The 16,346-nt window shown below is 36.0% G+C and overlaps 1 protein-coding gene across 2 annotated transcripts in view; it reads left to right on the top strand.

Annotated features, from left to right (window-relative positions):
* The window catches only part of LOC149820191 (uncharacterized), a 31,121-nt gene extending 15,211 nt beyond the window's left edge, over nt 1-15,910 (top strand). Inside the window, exons 2-3 of one of the 2 annotated variants that reach the window (XM_089982198.1) lie at nt 6,904-7,809; nt 15,517-15,910. In XM_089982198.1, the coding sequence (XP_089838324.1) occupies nt 6,919-7,809; nt 15,517-15,522 (897 nt within the window). In that variant the 5' untranslated portion in view covers nt 6,904-6,918 and the 3' untranslated portion in view covers nt 15,523-15,910. The remainder of the gene's footprint in view (nt 1-6,903; nt 7,810-15,516) is intronic. The other variant, XM_089982197.1, reaches the window with a different exon arrangement.
* Nucleotides 15,911-16,346: the final 436 nt, after the last annotated feature.

Raw genomic sequence — 16,346 nt, 5'->3', positions numbered from 1 at the left:
ATTTTCATGAGATTTCTTTTTGTAAACAAAAGATTCTGAGTTTGACAGTCAATAAAAAGTTCTTATTTATCATGATATTTTTCCTCGCTGATAAAATCTTGACATTGAGATTTGTGACACATACACATGGTTTCTTTTTTGGGTTTAGAAGTTAGAACTACTATATTAATTATTATATGGTCATACATTCTCTTCCTTGCATGATTTTTTTTAGCATGAGTTTATAGATTTATAGCAAATATATCATAAGGTTCAATTTTCAAGATGGTGACAAATCAGTGACTCACACATGAAGGATGGTTTAAAAATGGCCCAAAATATCAAACCGGAGTCAACTTTACCACATGAAAAATAGTTAATTTAAATAAAACAAGCAATGGATTATCTAATGTTAGTTTTTTCTTTTGAGATTTTCATTTATATATTGTATGTGTTGTGTGCATACCCAGGTGTGCACACACATCTAAATTTTATGTCAATAGTCCAGATTTCAGCCAGATATCTGACGAAATCCAAATTCATTTAACTGATTTTCCACCATCACCATCACCACCATACATCTCACCACCACCCACCTCCTAGAAAACCGTGCCAAAGAAGCTCCACCACCACCCCCTCCTCCTCTCTCATTTTTTTTAAGATTTTTCAGTTTATTTTTCTCATGCTACCCAAACAAGATGGTGGTGGTGGTGAGATGTGATGAGATGGGTGGTGGGAAAATGTAAATCACCATTTTCTCTTGGTAGGAAACATTCCTCTACGCCCCCCCCCCCCCCCCCCCCCCCATAGACGAATGTTTTCTATCAAAAAGTATACTTTTTAGAAAAATTCTCTCAGAGAAAAAGTCTCTCATTTGGAAATTTCGGAAAAACAGTACAAGTTTTCCCACCTTGCATCACTTTTCCTACATCTTTCTCACTTTCAAACATGCCCATACTGAATTACATGTAGATCTATTACAGAAAGTTTATCGAAGATACATCTGTTACAGAAATATCTTTGGTTACAGTATATATTCCAATCCCTTTAAATTTAGGACCAGCAGATGAATCCAATTTCAGTTGGTCTGTCCAATCTTAGTAGATCCAAAAGATGCTTTTATTTCCTTAAATGTTGCCTCGACTTTTTCGGTCTGTCTGCTTCACTCCCATAAACTTGGCTGAGGGATGTAAAGATCTTGACAGAATTCTGAGTTAATGGAGTCTAGAGAGCTTTTCCTCGTCTGTGTAGAATGAATTACATGTAAATTTGGTACAGCATGTTTATCAAAACATACATCTGTTACAGCGAGTCCTTTACAAAAAGAATATTTTACTTTCAACACATCAGCAGATAAATCCAATCTCAGCAGGTCCATCCTGTCTTAGTAGACCCAAAAGATGTCTTGAATCCCTCAAATGACACATTGACTTTTCTGTTCAAAATAGTCTATGTGCTCAATGCTCTCTCACAAACTTGGCCTAGGGCCATAGGAAAAGTTTGGTTCGCAATTACTCAAATGAGGGCCATGTGGGGGGCTTTGTACGAGTGTAAAGGGGTAAAGCTGGTGATAAGTTGTCGGTGAAAAACTTATTTTTCTGCAACGAAATGATAATCAAGTTCTATATGTTTAAAATGATTATGGAAAATGGGATTGACAGTTAAATGCCAGACGTGTTGTCAGAAATATAAAGTAGGAGGTGAGGAAGAAACAATCCAGTATCTCTTAGAATGAGTGAAAGTCAAATCATTTCGACTATAGTAGAGGCAAGTGGCCTGATATTTGCCCTCGGGACTAGAGCGGGTGATGGTAACCTGTTTCTTCATGCTCCAAGAAAGACAATTGCCACCCAAATATATATATAATAGCACTCATTAGTGGATTGATAGGTAATCAGGTAGCTGGCCTAGACAGAATCTGAAAAAACCATAGAGAACCAAAGGATTTTCAGATAGTAGTCAAATGCCATGAGTGAGAGTGCCTTTAATATATTGGGAAATCCACTTAACTAATTGAAAAAGAAAGTTGGTGGGAGCATGCATGTTTTGACAGAGCAAGTTAACACCATACGAAAAAGTGCAGATAGGAAAAATGCTTGTCTTTAATTGGTGGTTGAGGTTTAAAAATCATGGTATAGAAAAAGGCTTACAATCGATCATGTTAGCATGTTCAAGAATGTGGAAAGTGTAACGAGCTTGGTTAAGGAAAACACCTTCAATTGGTTGAGCTTGATTTGCAAGAAAGTGATGAATGTTGTGCTTATCTTTATGGCAAGCTCATGTCTTAATTGATAACAATATGATAAAAAAATGATGGTTGCCACCAGTAATGAGGATATCTTCAACATATACTGATTAAAATGGTACCTTTTTGTGGTGACAATAAATATTGAGGAAACTGTGATGCTATCATGCTACAGTAGAATCCCAATGATAACAAGAAACCATTGAAGTGATGGCAAACCATTCCCATGAAGATTGTTTGAGCTTGTATATGGCATGTCTTAACCGGCATGTACGAGTGGGTTTTTGCTTGGATCCTAAGTGATCTAATTGCTAAACATACCAGATATATGTTAAAGCAATTATAAGCACAATACAGATGGATGGTCAGTTTGATAACTAGAGAGAAGGTTTCTAAAATCTATCATGAGGACTTGATTGAAGTTGAACCCTTTTCCTACCAAATGAGTTTTAAGCCATTCAAGTAACCCATCAACATGTATCTGGTTTTAAATACTCATTTGCACTTACAACACTAAAAATGATTCAATTCAAGAAGAAAATCACGTAGTCGATCAAACCAAGTGCAGGAGGCTTGATCGAGCCCATACAAATCTCTTTTGAGATGACAAACATGGTCCATATATTTTAGTGGTTGGGTGGTTGCTTCATAAAAACTTTTTCATTTAAAACACCATGTAAAAAAGGCACTTTTGATATCAAGCTATTTAATTTCCTATCTTTTGGCGGTTGCAATGGTACAATTCAAATGTTTCTTGGCCAAATAACCGAAGAAAAAATCTTGTAAAAATCTATCCATTTGACCTAAGAAAAACCGCAAACAATTAACCGGACTTTAAGTCTTTGAAGACTTCCGTTTGGTTTGAATTTTACTTTGTAAACCCATTTGGACTTGACAATATTCATGTTGGTCTTCTAGAAACAAGTTCCCATGTGTTGATAGTCTTCAAGGCTTCAATCTCCTCATCCATGGTAGCCTTCTACTCTGGAATGGCATTATCATGGACATAAGCATATGTTGGGTTCGGCTCGGCTTAAAATTCTATGTATGCCACTTGCCACTATGGTTTTACCCAATGTTGTATGTATCATACGATATGGTACAATACATACCGTTACTATTTAGAATATCGATACGATACACACTCGTATCATAATATGAGTCCGTATCATAGTTGTATTGTACCATACATGCCCATATCATACAATACGGGGTGTATCGTACGATTCAGGGTCAACACTCTTCAAAAATGGCAAAATCATAATTTTTCAGTTTTGGGTTTTAAAGATCTCTTGAGGACCGACTCCCTTATCTATATAGAAGCCGTTAGAAGACATCCTAGAACTCGTGAGAGCAATTTGGGGGCTGATCCGTGTGCAAGGGAGAGGGATTTTGCGGTTTGCTAAAGTAAATATGGATTTTCTCCATTTTTCACTAAGGAAATGAGTCAAGGTAAAAAATCTTTATTATGAGTAAAATTACAAAGCTACCGTCAATTCACGAAAATTAGAGATTTATATCAAGGTAGAAATCAGGCTCCACACTCCTCCAACAAAGATGGCATCAGATGATTCAACATGACAATGATCCACTCAAGTAATGACTAAAAACTGATTGAAAATTGAGTGCAACTATTGCCATAATATTTTTTGTTTATGCAATATGAAAGTATGAGTCTTGTGGCATGTTCTTAATTGCAAGATATTAAATATTTTGCATTGTTCTTGTGAGATACTTGATGTTTGATGATGTCTTATGCAGTTCATAGAGACATAAATGCTTCATATGTGATTTTCTTGTTGTATTTTGTGCAATTCATCATTGTTTCATGTGTTATGATTTTTTTGAATTTTTGCTATTTTTTTATTTTTCATAAATTTTTTTGATTTTTTTAAATTTTTATTAAAAAATTAGTGATTTTTTATGATACAATACATATCTTATTTTTGGCCTGATCGATACGGGTTACGATACGATACTTACAACCTTGGTTTTACCCTTTTGCATATTTTGATCATGCATCGTAGAGACATCGCAAGGATGAGACACATCACCATGGCTCAATGTTTCTTCACTAATTTTGTCTTGATGATCACCACTCTCGAGCTCACTTTCAAGGTTTTGCATGTCTTGATCTTTTGATCATTTTTTCATGATTTTCAATAACCCAAAACCTTCTAGGCGCATTAGTGTGAAAGATCATAGTAAGGCAAAGTTCAATAGTATTCTTATATTTAGGCTCAAAAACTCCATTATGCTTTAGAGTTTTAGGACACAATACATGATGTCTTAATGCCATTTTCTCTTTGAGATGCTCCTGAAATGATTTGAAAAATAAGTTGAATGTCCAATATCGAGCACATATAGATCTCCTCTCCTACTCTCGGTGGAAATAACTTGATCCACCATCCTGCCCTTTATAGCCCAACCAAAAGATGTAAATTGAAAAATATAAGGATATTTTGACGTCACTTGACTAACAAAAAAATCCTCCTTTATTTCTAGCACATATAGGATATCTTTTAAATGTATGGCTTAGAATCAATCTTAGCCTCCTTAGCATGAGTGATGGCTAGATGCCTATGTCACCTGGGTACGAGTGTGGGTGTGGGTGCGGGTATGGGTATGGGTATGGGTGTGGGTATGGAGGGTACGACATGGCAAGTTCGAGAAATGTGGGTACAGGGACTTGGCTATATATAATAACATTTTTTAAATGAAAGAAAAAATATTATCATTTTAAATGTAAATGAGGAAGGGGTAAAATGAAAAGGAAGAATGGGTAAAATAAAAGGGAAGGGGTTATTTACTCCCATTCCCATCGCCTCTCTCGATCAAGATACGAAGGAGGAGGACCCCACATGAGGTAGGTACCCCCACCTTCTCTCTCATTTCCCTCTCTCTCTCTCTCTCTCTCTCTCTCGTTTCCCCCTACCCCCAATCCCTTTGGTTTACCTCTCTCTCATGTGACCTTGCAGTCGCCGAGAGATAGACAGAGAGGAGGAAACGAGAGAGAGAGAGAGAGAGAGAGAGAGAGAGAGGAAGACGAGAGCTAGGAGGGGAAAGAGTGAGACCAGAGAGAGACGAGGGTTTTGGGAGAGAGGGAGAGAGACTTCGGGAGAGCATATAGAGAGAGTTTGGGTCTAAGTTGGACCCGACCTGCAGCGTACTCACACTGCACCCGGTACCTGCACCCGTGTCGACACGGGTACGTCGACTAATCTAGTATGTCTCGGTTACATAGCTAGACACTCATCATCCCCAACCATAATCGAGTCATTGTTATCATATGGTTTTATATTGGATAATTTACCTGCATGGCCTATCATGCATGAGGCTGCATAAGTGTCAGGGAATCACGTCGAGTCCTGGCTATCGACAATTGTCATGGCAGCAAGAGCTTGCAGGTATATCATTAGCGTGGAGAGAACAATTGAATCGGTTAAAATATTTACATCAAATGGCCGATGTGGTTGTGAAATGTTGTACATTTCTAAAAATGGTCATGACAATTGCAAAATTTCTTGCATGGCCAGAATTTTAATCGATGTTTTTTTGGATGATTATACCCTTTCACCTGAAAAAATAGTGACTTTAGATTGCAAGTTTAAAAAGTTGAGACAATGCTACCTATTTTTTCAGCGATTCAAAGTAGTTGATTATTTAGGTAACTTGGTGTTGCACATTTTTTAGGTGAATTTAAACTAAAAACATATGAGTGAAAGCGACGTAAAGATTAAGTGACTTTGTTTAACTTTAATTTCCATAAAAAATAAGCGACCTCATCAAAAGGTCGTTCTTTAAGTCAGTTCACTTATTACCTATATTTGAAGCAAGTCTAATTGGATGTTCATACAAGCATAAATAATTACAGTTCTTCAATAAAAGAGGATTACTTTTTTCTTTTTCATTTCTATTTAATGCATTCTATCACCATCATCACCACCAGTGACGAACCTCTGGCAATACTCTCTCTCTCTCAACATCTCATTCTCTCAACATTTCATTCTCTCTGTCACTTCAAAAAACCCTCCCTCTCTTTGATGAATTTTAGGGTTGTAATGATAGGATTTTGCATGTTTTTGTTTGTTCTTTGATTTTAGGGTGTGCATGTTAGGCTTGATGTGAATATTGGTTAAATGTCACTATGGCCAACCCATTGGGCCGGATTTTGACTAATTTTAAGCTTAGGTTTTTTGCATTTTTTTTACTTCATATTTGTTGTGATACATGATTATTGGTTGAATGTCATTGTAGCCGACACATTGGCCTGATTTTTACTGATTTTAGGGTTTTAAGGTTTGGGGTTTCCCCTTTTTTATTTCAGTTCATATTTGTTGTGATAAACATGCTTATTGGTTGAATGTTACTGTGGTCGACACAATGCGGTCAGATTTTGATTGATTTTAGGGTTTTAAACATAGGGTTTGCATGATTTTTTTTCTTTTTATTTTAGGCTCTCTTTGTTGTGATGGATATGCTTATTGGTTGATTTGTAGCTTGCATGACATTAGGGTTAACATCAGGCTTTTGCATGCATAATGCATATTTTGTTTCAAAAAAATGTTTTGATTTTTGGGTTTCTATATGGTGATTGCATGTTTGATGTTGTTCTTTTCTTTCCTTCATGTTAATGATATATATTTGGTTTCAATGACATTGTGCCTGACCCTATGCAGGTAGTGGTCAGTAAGATGGGTGATGCTGAAATGGAGGAAGTGCACGTTACTCAAGACAAAATGCAATGGGAGACCCTCCAAGTGGATTACCTATTTGACTGCATGTTAGAGCAAGCTAGGATACCTGGTATGAAAACTAGTGGCGGGTTGAAAGATAAAGCGATGAGGGCGGTAGAAAAGAAGATGATTGAGATGTTTGGCCCAGAATTTTCATTGGAAAAAATAAAAAACAAATTAAAACGTGCCAAGCCTAACTTGACCATCATGAACCAAATGTTGAACACAAGTGGGTTTAGGTGGGACCCAGATAAAAAGATGGTTGTTGTGGATAACAAAGTATGGGCTGAGTGTGTGAAGAAATACCCAGCGTGGAAGAATTATATAAAGCCTGAAAAATGGAAGTACTATGAACATGCGGTGGAAATATTTGGGGAATCCATGGCTATGGGTGAACATAGGAGCATTCAATCTAGTAAACCACCACCACTATCTAGAGAGACACCGAGCCAGGGTCCTCAAGTGGAAGGACTGGAAGAGATGAACTCATATGCTTATGCTCCTTGTGATGAGAACCCCATGACTAGTCCACCTCCTAGCAAGCCATCATCATGTACGAGGCTAGCAACTAGAAGGAAGCGCAAATCATTAGGTGATGGTCAATTTTCAGACATGATAGGTAGCATATGCCAGTATGTGCAAAACATCAGCGATGCATCACCTTACAACCTTACAATGAAATGCAATGTTGTATTGAAAGAAATGGTAGAGAATGGTCAGATTGATGCTCGCACGCGCATGAAGGCATTGGACTTATTGATAGTTCCCAGCAATGCGACTGTATTTCTGTGCTTGGAGCCAGATTTGAGAGTTGAGTGGTTGAACAACAGACTTTCTCCCAATATTCAGGTATGCATTTGCCCATTTCAGTATATATGTTTTCTTGTTGATTGTTGGATGTTATCATTATGGTGCTTATAATATTTAATGTCATCATTATGCTAAATGTTCAATGTTGATTTGTTGCATGTTATGACCATGGTGATGTTAAATTATGTATCGATATTTGTATATATATATATATATATATATATATATATATATATATATATATATATATATATATATATATATATATATATATATATATATCCACCCGAAAAGGGTATTTCTGTAAATTCCCGTTTTACGCATATTCCATTTTGGAATATGCTTGTAACCTTTCTTTTTATTTTATTTTTTCCTTTTTCCTTTTTTGTTTTTTTGTATTTCGTGCCACATAGGGAGGCTCCCCAAAGAGTCATTGGGGAGCCTCCAACGGTCACATATGTGACCGTTGGGGGCTCCCAACGACTCTCTTGGGAGCCCCCTATGTGACTCCTTTGCTTTCTTATAAATAGGGGATTCCCCCTCTTGTTTTCTTATGGCTTTGAGTCAAAGCCCAAGTGCTCAATAAAGTGATTCCATATTTTTTATGCCATTATGCATTTGTGAGATTTTGTGAGTTGCGTTTTTGTGCAAAGTGTTCTAAAGTGTTCTTATTGTGCATGTGTGCCAAGTTTATTATTAAGAATATTAAGGTCTTGATCTTAGTATCTTGTTGGAGATACTTTTTACATGGTATCAGAGCTTCGTTGAAGAAGGGGAATCATGCATCTCTTCATTTTTGAAGTGCCTCGAAAAATGTGCCTTCAAGCTATTGGAGTTTGAAGTGGATCATCTTCTTCGGGCAATATTTTAGAAGCCTCTTTTATCAAGAAAGACTTGAAAATCTTTTGAGGTACGTGTTATTTTTTATCTTCTACCCTCTCTAATGGGTGAAAAAGACTCCCACTTCTCCCTTGGTTTTAAACTTAGTGGTTCAAACTATCATGTTTGGGCCTGCAATATGGAAGCCCATATCAAAGGAAAAGGGCCTTTGGGGGTACGTTCAAGGTTCAATACCGGAACCCGAAGCCAAACTTACAATCATTGAAAAAGGGGATATTAAGATTATTGAGGGGGAAGATAGACAAAAAGCTCTAGAAGATTATTCAAAAAGGCATGATGAGTGGGAGATGAAGAACTTCAAGATCTTGTCTTGGATTTTTTCGTCCGTAGAAACCAAGATCGACGCCAACATCATTAAGTTCAAAAAGGCTTCTGAAGCTTGGTTGTACCTTGAAAAAATGTATACTTCAAGGGACTTATCACACACGTATTACCTCCAAAAGAAGGCTTTGACCCTTCAACAAAATGATTTGTCTATTCAGGAATATTTTGCCGAACTATCGTCTATTTAGGATGAGCTTGCTATGCTTGAACCAAAATGAAGCGGAGAAGCAATTGAGTTAAGACACAAACAACTAGAAAAAGATCAATTCTTCAATTTTCTAAATGGACTTAGACCCGAATTTGAACAAATTCGGTCCTCTCTTCTATCCGCCCTCACATCTCCCTCTATTGAAGATATAATCACTAAGCTTAGTGGTGAGGAGACCCGTATGAGGATTAGGAAGAATAATCCTAGCATCCTTGCTACATCTTCTTCTCAAGATGATTGTGAAGGGGTTAATGCCGTGTCAAGACCCGGGAACAATATGAAGGCTTACAAACCTCCTCATTTCAAAAATCAAGGACAAGGAGGAAATGATCGATATGACAAAAGAGACTATAGCAAATTAACTTGCCATTTTTGTAAAGAACCTGGGCATATCGAACCCATTTGCCCCAAATGGAAGAAAATCCTTACTGCGGCTATGGCATCCCAACCAGAGGAACGACCATCGTTATCAAATGGGCCTCTTTCCCTTCAACAAATTGTGGATGCTCTACAGCCTCTTCTCAAGGGAGGCATTTCCGGAGCCGCTATGACATCCTCCTCATCTCTCGGTAAGACATCTTGGCTCCTAGATTCCGGTGCATCTTTTCACATGACTCCAAATGCTTGTTCTCTTTCTGATTTTTCTAAAAATTTTCTTCCATCCTTTGTCTCAACGGCGGATAGAACACCTCTTGAAATTAAATGAATGGGCAATTTTGAAAAACAAGACTTCTTTATTCCAAAAATTCGTCTTATACTAAAACTTGACTTAAACCTACTTTCGGTCTCTCAACTCTCGGACTATGGTTGCGATATAAAATTCTCTTCTAATAAATGTTGGATACTGGATCGCCAGTCCGGAAAGTTGATTGGGGAAGGCTCTAGGAGAGGAGACCTCTACTATGTTGATTTTCTCCAAATCCCCAAGAACCAGTTTCATAATGTTTGCTCAAAACAAAGATATTCATGTATGGCATAAGAGACTGGGGCGTCCCAACATTGTTAAAATCTCTTATTTGCCTTTTATTAAACATCTTTGTAATGAGAATTTTGTATGTAATGAATGTATTCTTGGGAAAATGAAAAGTCTACCGTTTACTCAAAGATCCATGTTTACAACAAAATCTTTTGAAATTGTTCACTCCGATGTATGGGGTCCGACTCCTGTGATATCTAAAGGAGGTTTCACATACTATGTTATTTTTGTAGATGATTTCACTAGATTTTTTTGGCTATATTTTCTTAAACATAAACATGAAGTTTTTTCAATTTTTAAAACATTTCATATGATGATTTTAAATCAATTCAATAGAAGTTTAAAAATTCTTAGAACCGACTCCGGTGACAAATATCTTTCAAATAAATTCAAAAGTTATCTTGAAAGTTATGGTATTCTCCGTAAAAAATCTTGTCCCAAAACCCCACAACAAAATGGGTTGGCTGAACAAAAACATAGGCATACCATTGAAACAACTAGAACCTTGCTCATCTCTCAGAATATTCCGAAAAGACCCTGGGCTGAGGCAACCTTTACATTGGTCTATCTCATAAATAGACTCCCATCAAAAAATTTGAACAAGGTTTTCCCATTTGAACGATTGTATGAAAAAGAACCTGATTATAGCAGGTTACGGGTTTTTGGATGTAAATGTTTTGTCCTTACTGACAAAAATGATAAACTCTCCCTCAAGGCCATTCCTTGTGCCTTCCTTGGTTATTCCGAAACTCAAAAGGGTTTTCGGTGTTATGATATTAAAAATGACAAACTATATGTTTCCAGAAATGTAAGTTTTTTGGAAAATCTCAATGGTTTTGAAAAACTTGAATCTAATGACGAGAATGTAGACTATTCTTTTCTATTTGATCTTTTAACTGAAGGTGATGAAACTAGTGATGATGAGTCAAATCAGAATGACTTAAGTGATAATGAAACCAATCCTGTGTCCTCTTCATTTCATCAACATGTCAACGAGGAACTGCATAGAGATCCCATAACCTATACTCATAGAGATAGAAATACTTTTAGAAGTTCCCTTGAAAGATATGATGATAGGACTGCTCCTCAAAGTGAGGAAAACCTTCGTAGGTCCGAAAGACATAGAAAACCCCCTTCTAGGTTCATCTCATATGAGTCTTTTTCACCTAAACATAGAGCCTGTTTAAGCGCCATTCATTCTTACATAGAACCTAGAAACTTCGAGGAAGCACGAAAATGTCCTGAATGAGTAGCCACAATGGATAATGAACTCGAAGCTCTGAGAAGAGCCAAGACATGGGTATTTCAAGACCTTCATAAAGGTAAGAAAACAATAGGGTGTAGATGGATATTTAAGGTTAAGACTAAGAGTGATGGGACCCTCGAGAGATACAAGGCCCGTTTGGTGGCAAAATGATATAGTTAAGAATATGTGATTGATTATGAAGAGACCTTTGCCCCGGCAGTTCGAATGGTCACTGTCCGATGTCTTATAACTGTTGCCTCAATCAACAAATGAAACATCTATCAAATGGATGTTAAGAATGCATTTTTAAACGGAAATCTAAATGAATAAGTGTATATGGATGCTCCTCTTGGAATGGAGTCTGCTAAAGGAAAGGTGCTTCGCCTTCGTAAAACACTTTATGGTCTGAAACAAGCCCCCAAGGCTTGGTATGATAGGTTTAATTCCGTAATGATAGAAAATGGTTTTTCATCCTGTTTTACTGATACTGCTTTGTTTGTTAGGAAATCCAATGCAGTGATTGTTATTTTACTTCTACATGTGGATGCCATGCTTATAACCGGAAGCGATTTTAAAGGGGTTAAAAGCATAAAATCAATTTTAAAGGATAGGTTTGAAATGTTTGACTTGGGATTTCTAACTTATTTTTTGGGTATTGAAGTAGCATACTCTCATAGAGGGTATTTTTTGTCTCAAACTAAGCTTGCATCTGAGATTATTGACAGGTCAGGTATTACTGATGATAAGGTTTGTGAAACTCCTACTATAGTAGGAGCTAAAATGAAAATTGATGATGGTGTTCCTCTCTCCGATCCCACCCCCTACAGACAGCTTGTAGGATCGTTGATGTACCTGAGTATTACCAGACCAGATATCTCACATGTAGTTCATACAGCAAGTCAGTTTCAGCATGCACCTACTTCTGTTCACATGAGTGCCGTCTTACGAGTCGTAAGATACCTAAAGGGTACTCTAAATAAGAGAGTTTTTCTGTCATCTTCTTCTGAGTTAAAATTAATTGCTTATACTGACTCTGATTGGGGAGGTGACCCAAATAACCGTCACTCTACCACCAAATAACCGTCACTCCACCACTAGTTTTTGTGTGTTCTTAGGTGATTCACTGATCCCGTGGAGATGTAAGAAACAACAAAAAGTTTCTCTATCTTCGACTGAAGCTGAATATCGTGCCATGACAACTACTACCATAGAAATTGTATGGATTCATCAGCTGCTTAAAGACATGGGGATTACTATTGAAGGGCCTACTAAGCTCTGCTGTGATAATAAGAGTGCAATTTACATTGCCAAAAATCATACTTTCCACGAGCGGACTAAGTACATTGAAATGGACTGTCACTATGTTCGTGAAGCCTACTTGAAAGGAGTCATTGATCTACCTTATGTTACTTCAGAATATCAGTTGACAGATTTTTTCACCAAAGCCTTATGTGCACCAAGATTCAACTTTCTCCTTGGCAAACTTTTGGTCATCATGCCCTAAGTTTGAGGGGAGGTGTTAAATTATGTATCGATATTTGTAATCTCATATATATATATATTTATATATATATATATATATATAGAGAGAGAGAGATACATACACATATGTACTATGTATATATATGTATCTCTCTCTTTCTCTCTCTCTCTCTCTCTCTATATATATATATATATATATATATATATATATATATATATATATATCCACCCGAAAAGGGTATTTCTGTAAATTCCTGTTTTACGCATATTCCATTTTGGAATATGCTTGTAACCTTTCTTTTTATTTTATTTTTTATTTTTTATTTTTTGTTTTTTTGTATTTCGTGACATATAGGGAGGCTCCCCAAAGAGTCGTTGGGGAGACTCCAACGATCACATATGTGACCGTTGGGGGCTCCCAACGACTCTCTTGGGAGCCCCTTATGTGGCTCCTTTGCTTTCTTATAAATAGGGGATTCCCCCTCTTGTATTCTTATGGCTTTGAGTCAAAGCCCAAGTACTCAATAAAGTGATTCCAATATTTTTATGCCGTTGTGCATTTGTGAGATTTTGTGAGTTGTGCTTTTCTGCACAAGTGTTCTAAAGTGTTCTTATTGTGCATGTGTGCCAAGTTTATTATCAAGAATATTAAGGTCTTGATTTTAGTATCTTGTTGGAGATACTTTTTATAGGTGATTGTTGATTGTGTATGTTGAAGATGATAAATATGTTTATCTTATGACATGACATCTAATTTTTAGTTCGTGTGTGTGTTATTCGTGTATATTGCATGATTATACTTGTATATGCAGAAGTATAAATGCATGAGGGAAAGAAGAAATAAGGCAATTGTTCATGACTCCGTATATAGGTGCCTTGATTTCGTGCTTGACTATATTCTTGGTCATTGGAAAATTGTTTTGACCTCTTACATGTGGAAAAAGAAACCCACATAGCATTATGCGACACTCTACGAAATAGTGGATTATTGCATGATGCTTGTGATGTAGGGTTGAAGAACAAGTTGCAATTTTTTTATTAACTGTAGGTCAAAACGAGCAAAATAAGACAATGCAGAATGTCTTTTAACACTCAGGACAAATAGTTAACAATTATTTTAATTTGGTGTTACAAGCAATATGTAGCATTGTTCACCGATACACGGGCCAATACAGTGATGACACCCTAGCAAAAATTAAGGAAGATTTGAGATTCTACCCATATTTCAATGTAAACTTGCAATTTCTACGCACACATATATATATATAGAGTCGCTAGAATATGAGAACTAGAATATGAAAACTAGAAATATCGGCATTTTCAACACTTTTTTTGCAAATTCAACCGTGTGAATGTGCTTGACATGATGGATTTGCCAGGAATCAACCATTGAATGCTTGAATATTTATGAAGATTATGAGCCATTGATTTTAAAGCTTTAAAAAAATCTTGTTTATGCATCAAAATCAGATAATTCAAGAGTGGGTTCTTATAAAACCAAGCATGTAGATCACATCCGTATGGTTAGATTCAAGAGAAAAGAACAAAAAATCCATGAAAATCATTGTTCACACGTTAGTTCTCATATTTTCAGTTCTTATATATATATATATATATATATATATATATATATATATATATATATATATATATATATATATATATATATATATATATATATATATATATATATATATATATATATATATATATATATATATATATATATGGAACATGTATCATGTACCAAGAGGAGCACAAATGAGGTTTTGAAATAGTAAAGAGTGGTTGTCACAAAATGTCTTTGTTGTAGTCGGGTTTGATATGCCAATTTACTATGTGCTTGATGGTTGGGAGGGAAGCGTAACCGATACAAAAGTGTTATACAATGCACTTGATGATCATGACCAACCTCTATTGATTCTCGAAGGTAAGAACATATATATATTGTATTTAATTTTCAATGACTAAGCATTTTTGCCAAGCTAAACGAAATGTGTGTAGGCAAATACTCTCTTGCATATGTTGGATATCCAAACATTGTTGGGTTTATAACTCCGCGTTGAAGAAACTGTTCACTTATCAGAATTTAATGCACCTGGTGCAAAACTAGTCGACAAACCAGAAGAGCCATATAATCATAAACTCTCCTTATTGGGAAAAACAATAGAGCATGTTTTTAGTTTCCTAAAAAACTTGATTTTCATTTTCAAAGTGCTAAGTACAATATCCACTTCTTAGGTGAAAATTGTTCATGCAACATGCATATTACATAATTTTATAATAGAAAACAAACAAAATGCCAAACAATTCACGCCTAAAAATAATATCATACCATTCATCAACTTAATCCCGAAGAGTCCTGAAGAGGAAAATGAAGGGCAACTAGTTAATCGTAATAGCAACAATGATCTAAGGAATGAAATAACTCAAATGTGAAATGATTGGCCACACAGTAAGTATATTTATGACTTTAATTACTTGTTATATGAGTTTGGTGATTGCAATTATATGATTTGATTTTGTTTTAATGTTAATTGCAATAAAACTTATATTTCATGAGCCCTTGATTAATAACATCATATATTTTCTTGTGGTGGTGTCTTCAAGAGTTGAGAAGATTATACCTCACCATAGATATTATATTATATTCGAAGGGGCTCTAGAGGTATTTATGACTCTTGGGAGGCTTGCCGGTCACACATTCACAGGTACAACGTAGCATGCAGATCTTTTACCAACATTGAGGAAGCCAATAGTTGGTTGCAGGAATACATGACAAAGTAAAGATGGGTGCAGCAGGAGGTGCAACAACAAGATATGCACTAGGGAGCAACTAGGAGATGTATTTTTGTGGTGGGTTGATGTACAATTGGGATAGGGGTGGGTGGTTGCTTGATACATTTGATACACATTATTTGACTTCATTTTGGTTTTATCATTTTTTTGATATGCAACTACACATGCTATTGGATATTTTGGCTTATAATATGTTATTTGTTTTGCTTTAGAAGTGCATTATGCTTTTTCTCATATGAATTATGTGATTGAATGAAATTGTAAGCAGGATATGATGTATGTCTTTGAATGAATGTATGAGCAGGTATGCTTATGAATGAATATATGAGAATGGTGGTGGTTGAAAATGTATTTGTTTGAATGACTATGAGGGTGTGGTGTTTGAAGATTATGTTTTTTAATGTGTGAGAAGGTCGGGTGTTGAATATATATATGTTTTTGAATGAATGTACGAGAAGGTTGGGGTGTTATGATAGGTATATTTTTAATTAATGAGAAGGGTGGCCTATCTGAAGATGTATATGTTTTTTTAATAAATGCATGAGAATGGTGTGGTGTTTGAAGATGTATATATGTTTCATTTGCATGGGAAGGGTGTTGTGTTTGAGATGTATGAGCAGGTATATTTTTGGATGAATGTA

The sequence above is a fragment of the Nuphar pumila genome, chromosome 12, assembly GCF_984573655.1.
Source record: "Nuphar pumila chromosome 12, dmNupPumi1.hap1.1, whole genome shotgun sequence".
Classification (NCBI taxonomy): Eukaryota; Viridiplantae; Streptophyta; class Magnoliopsida; order Nymphaeales; family Nymphaeaceae; genus Nuphar; species Nuphar pumila.
The sequence above is the reverse complement of the archived record's forward strand: the minus strand, read 5'-3'. Positions and strand labels throughout refer to the sequence as shown.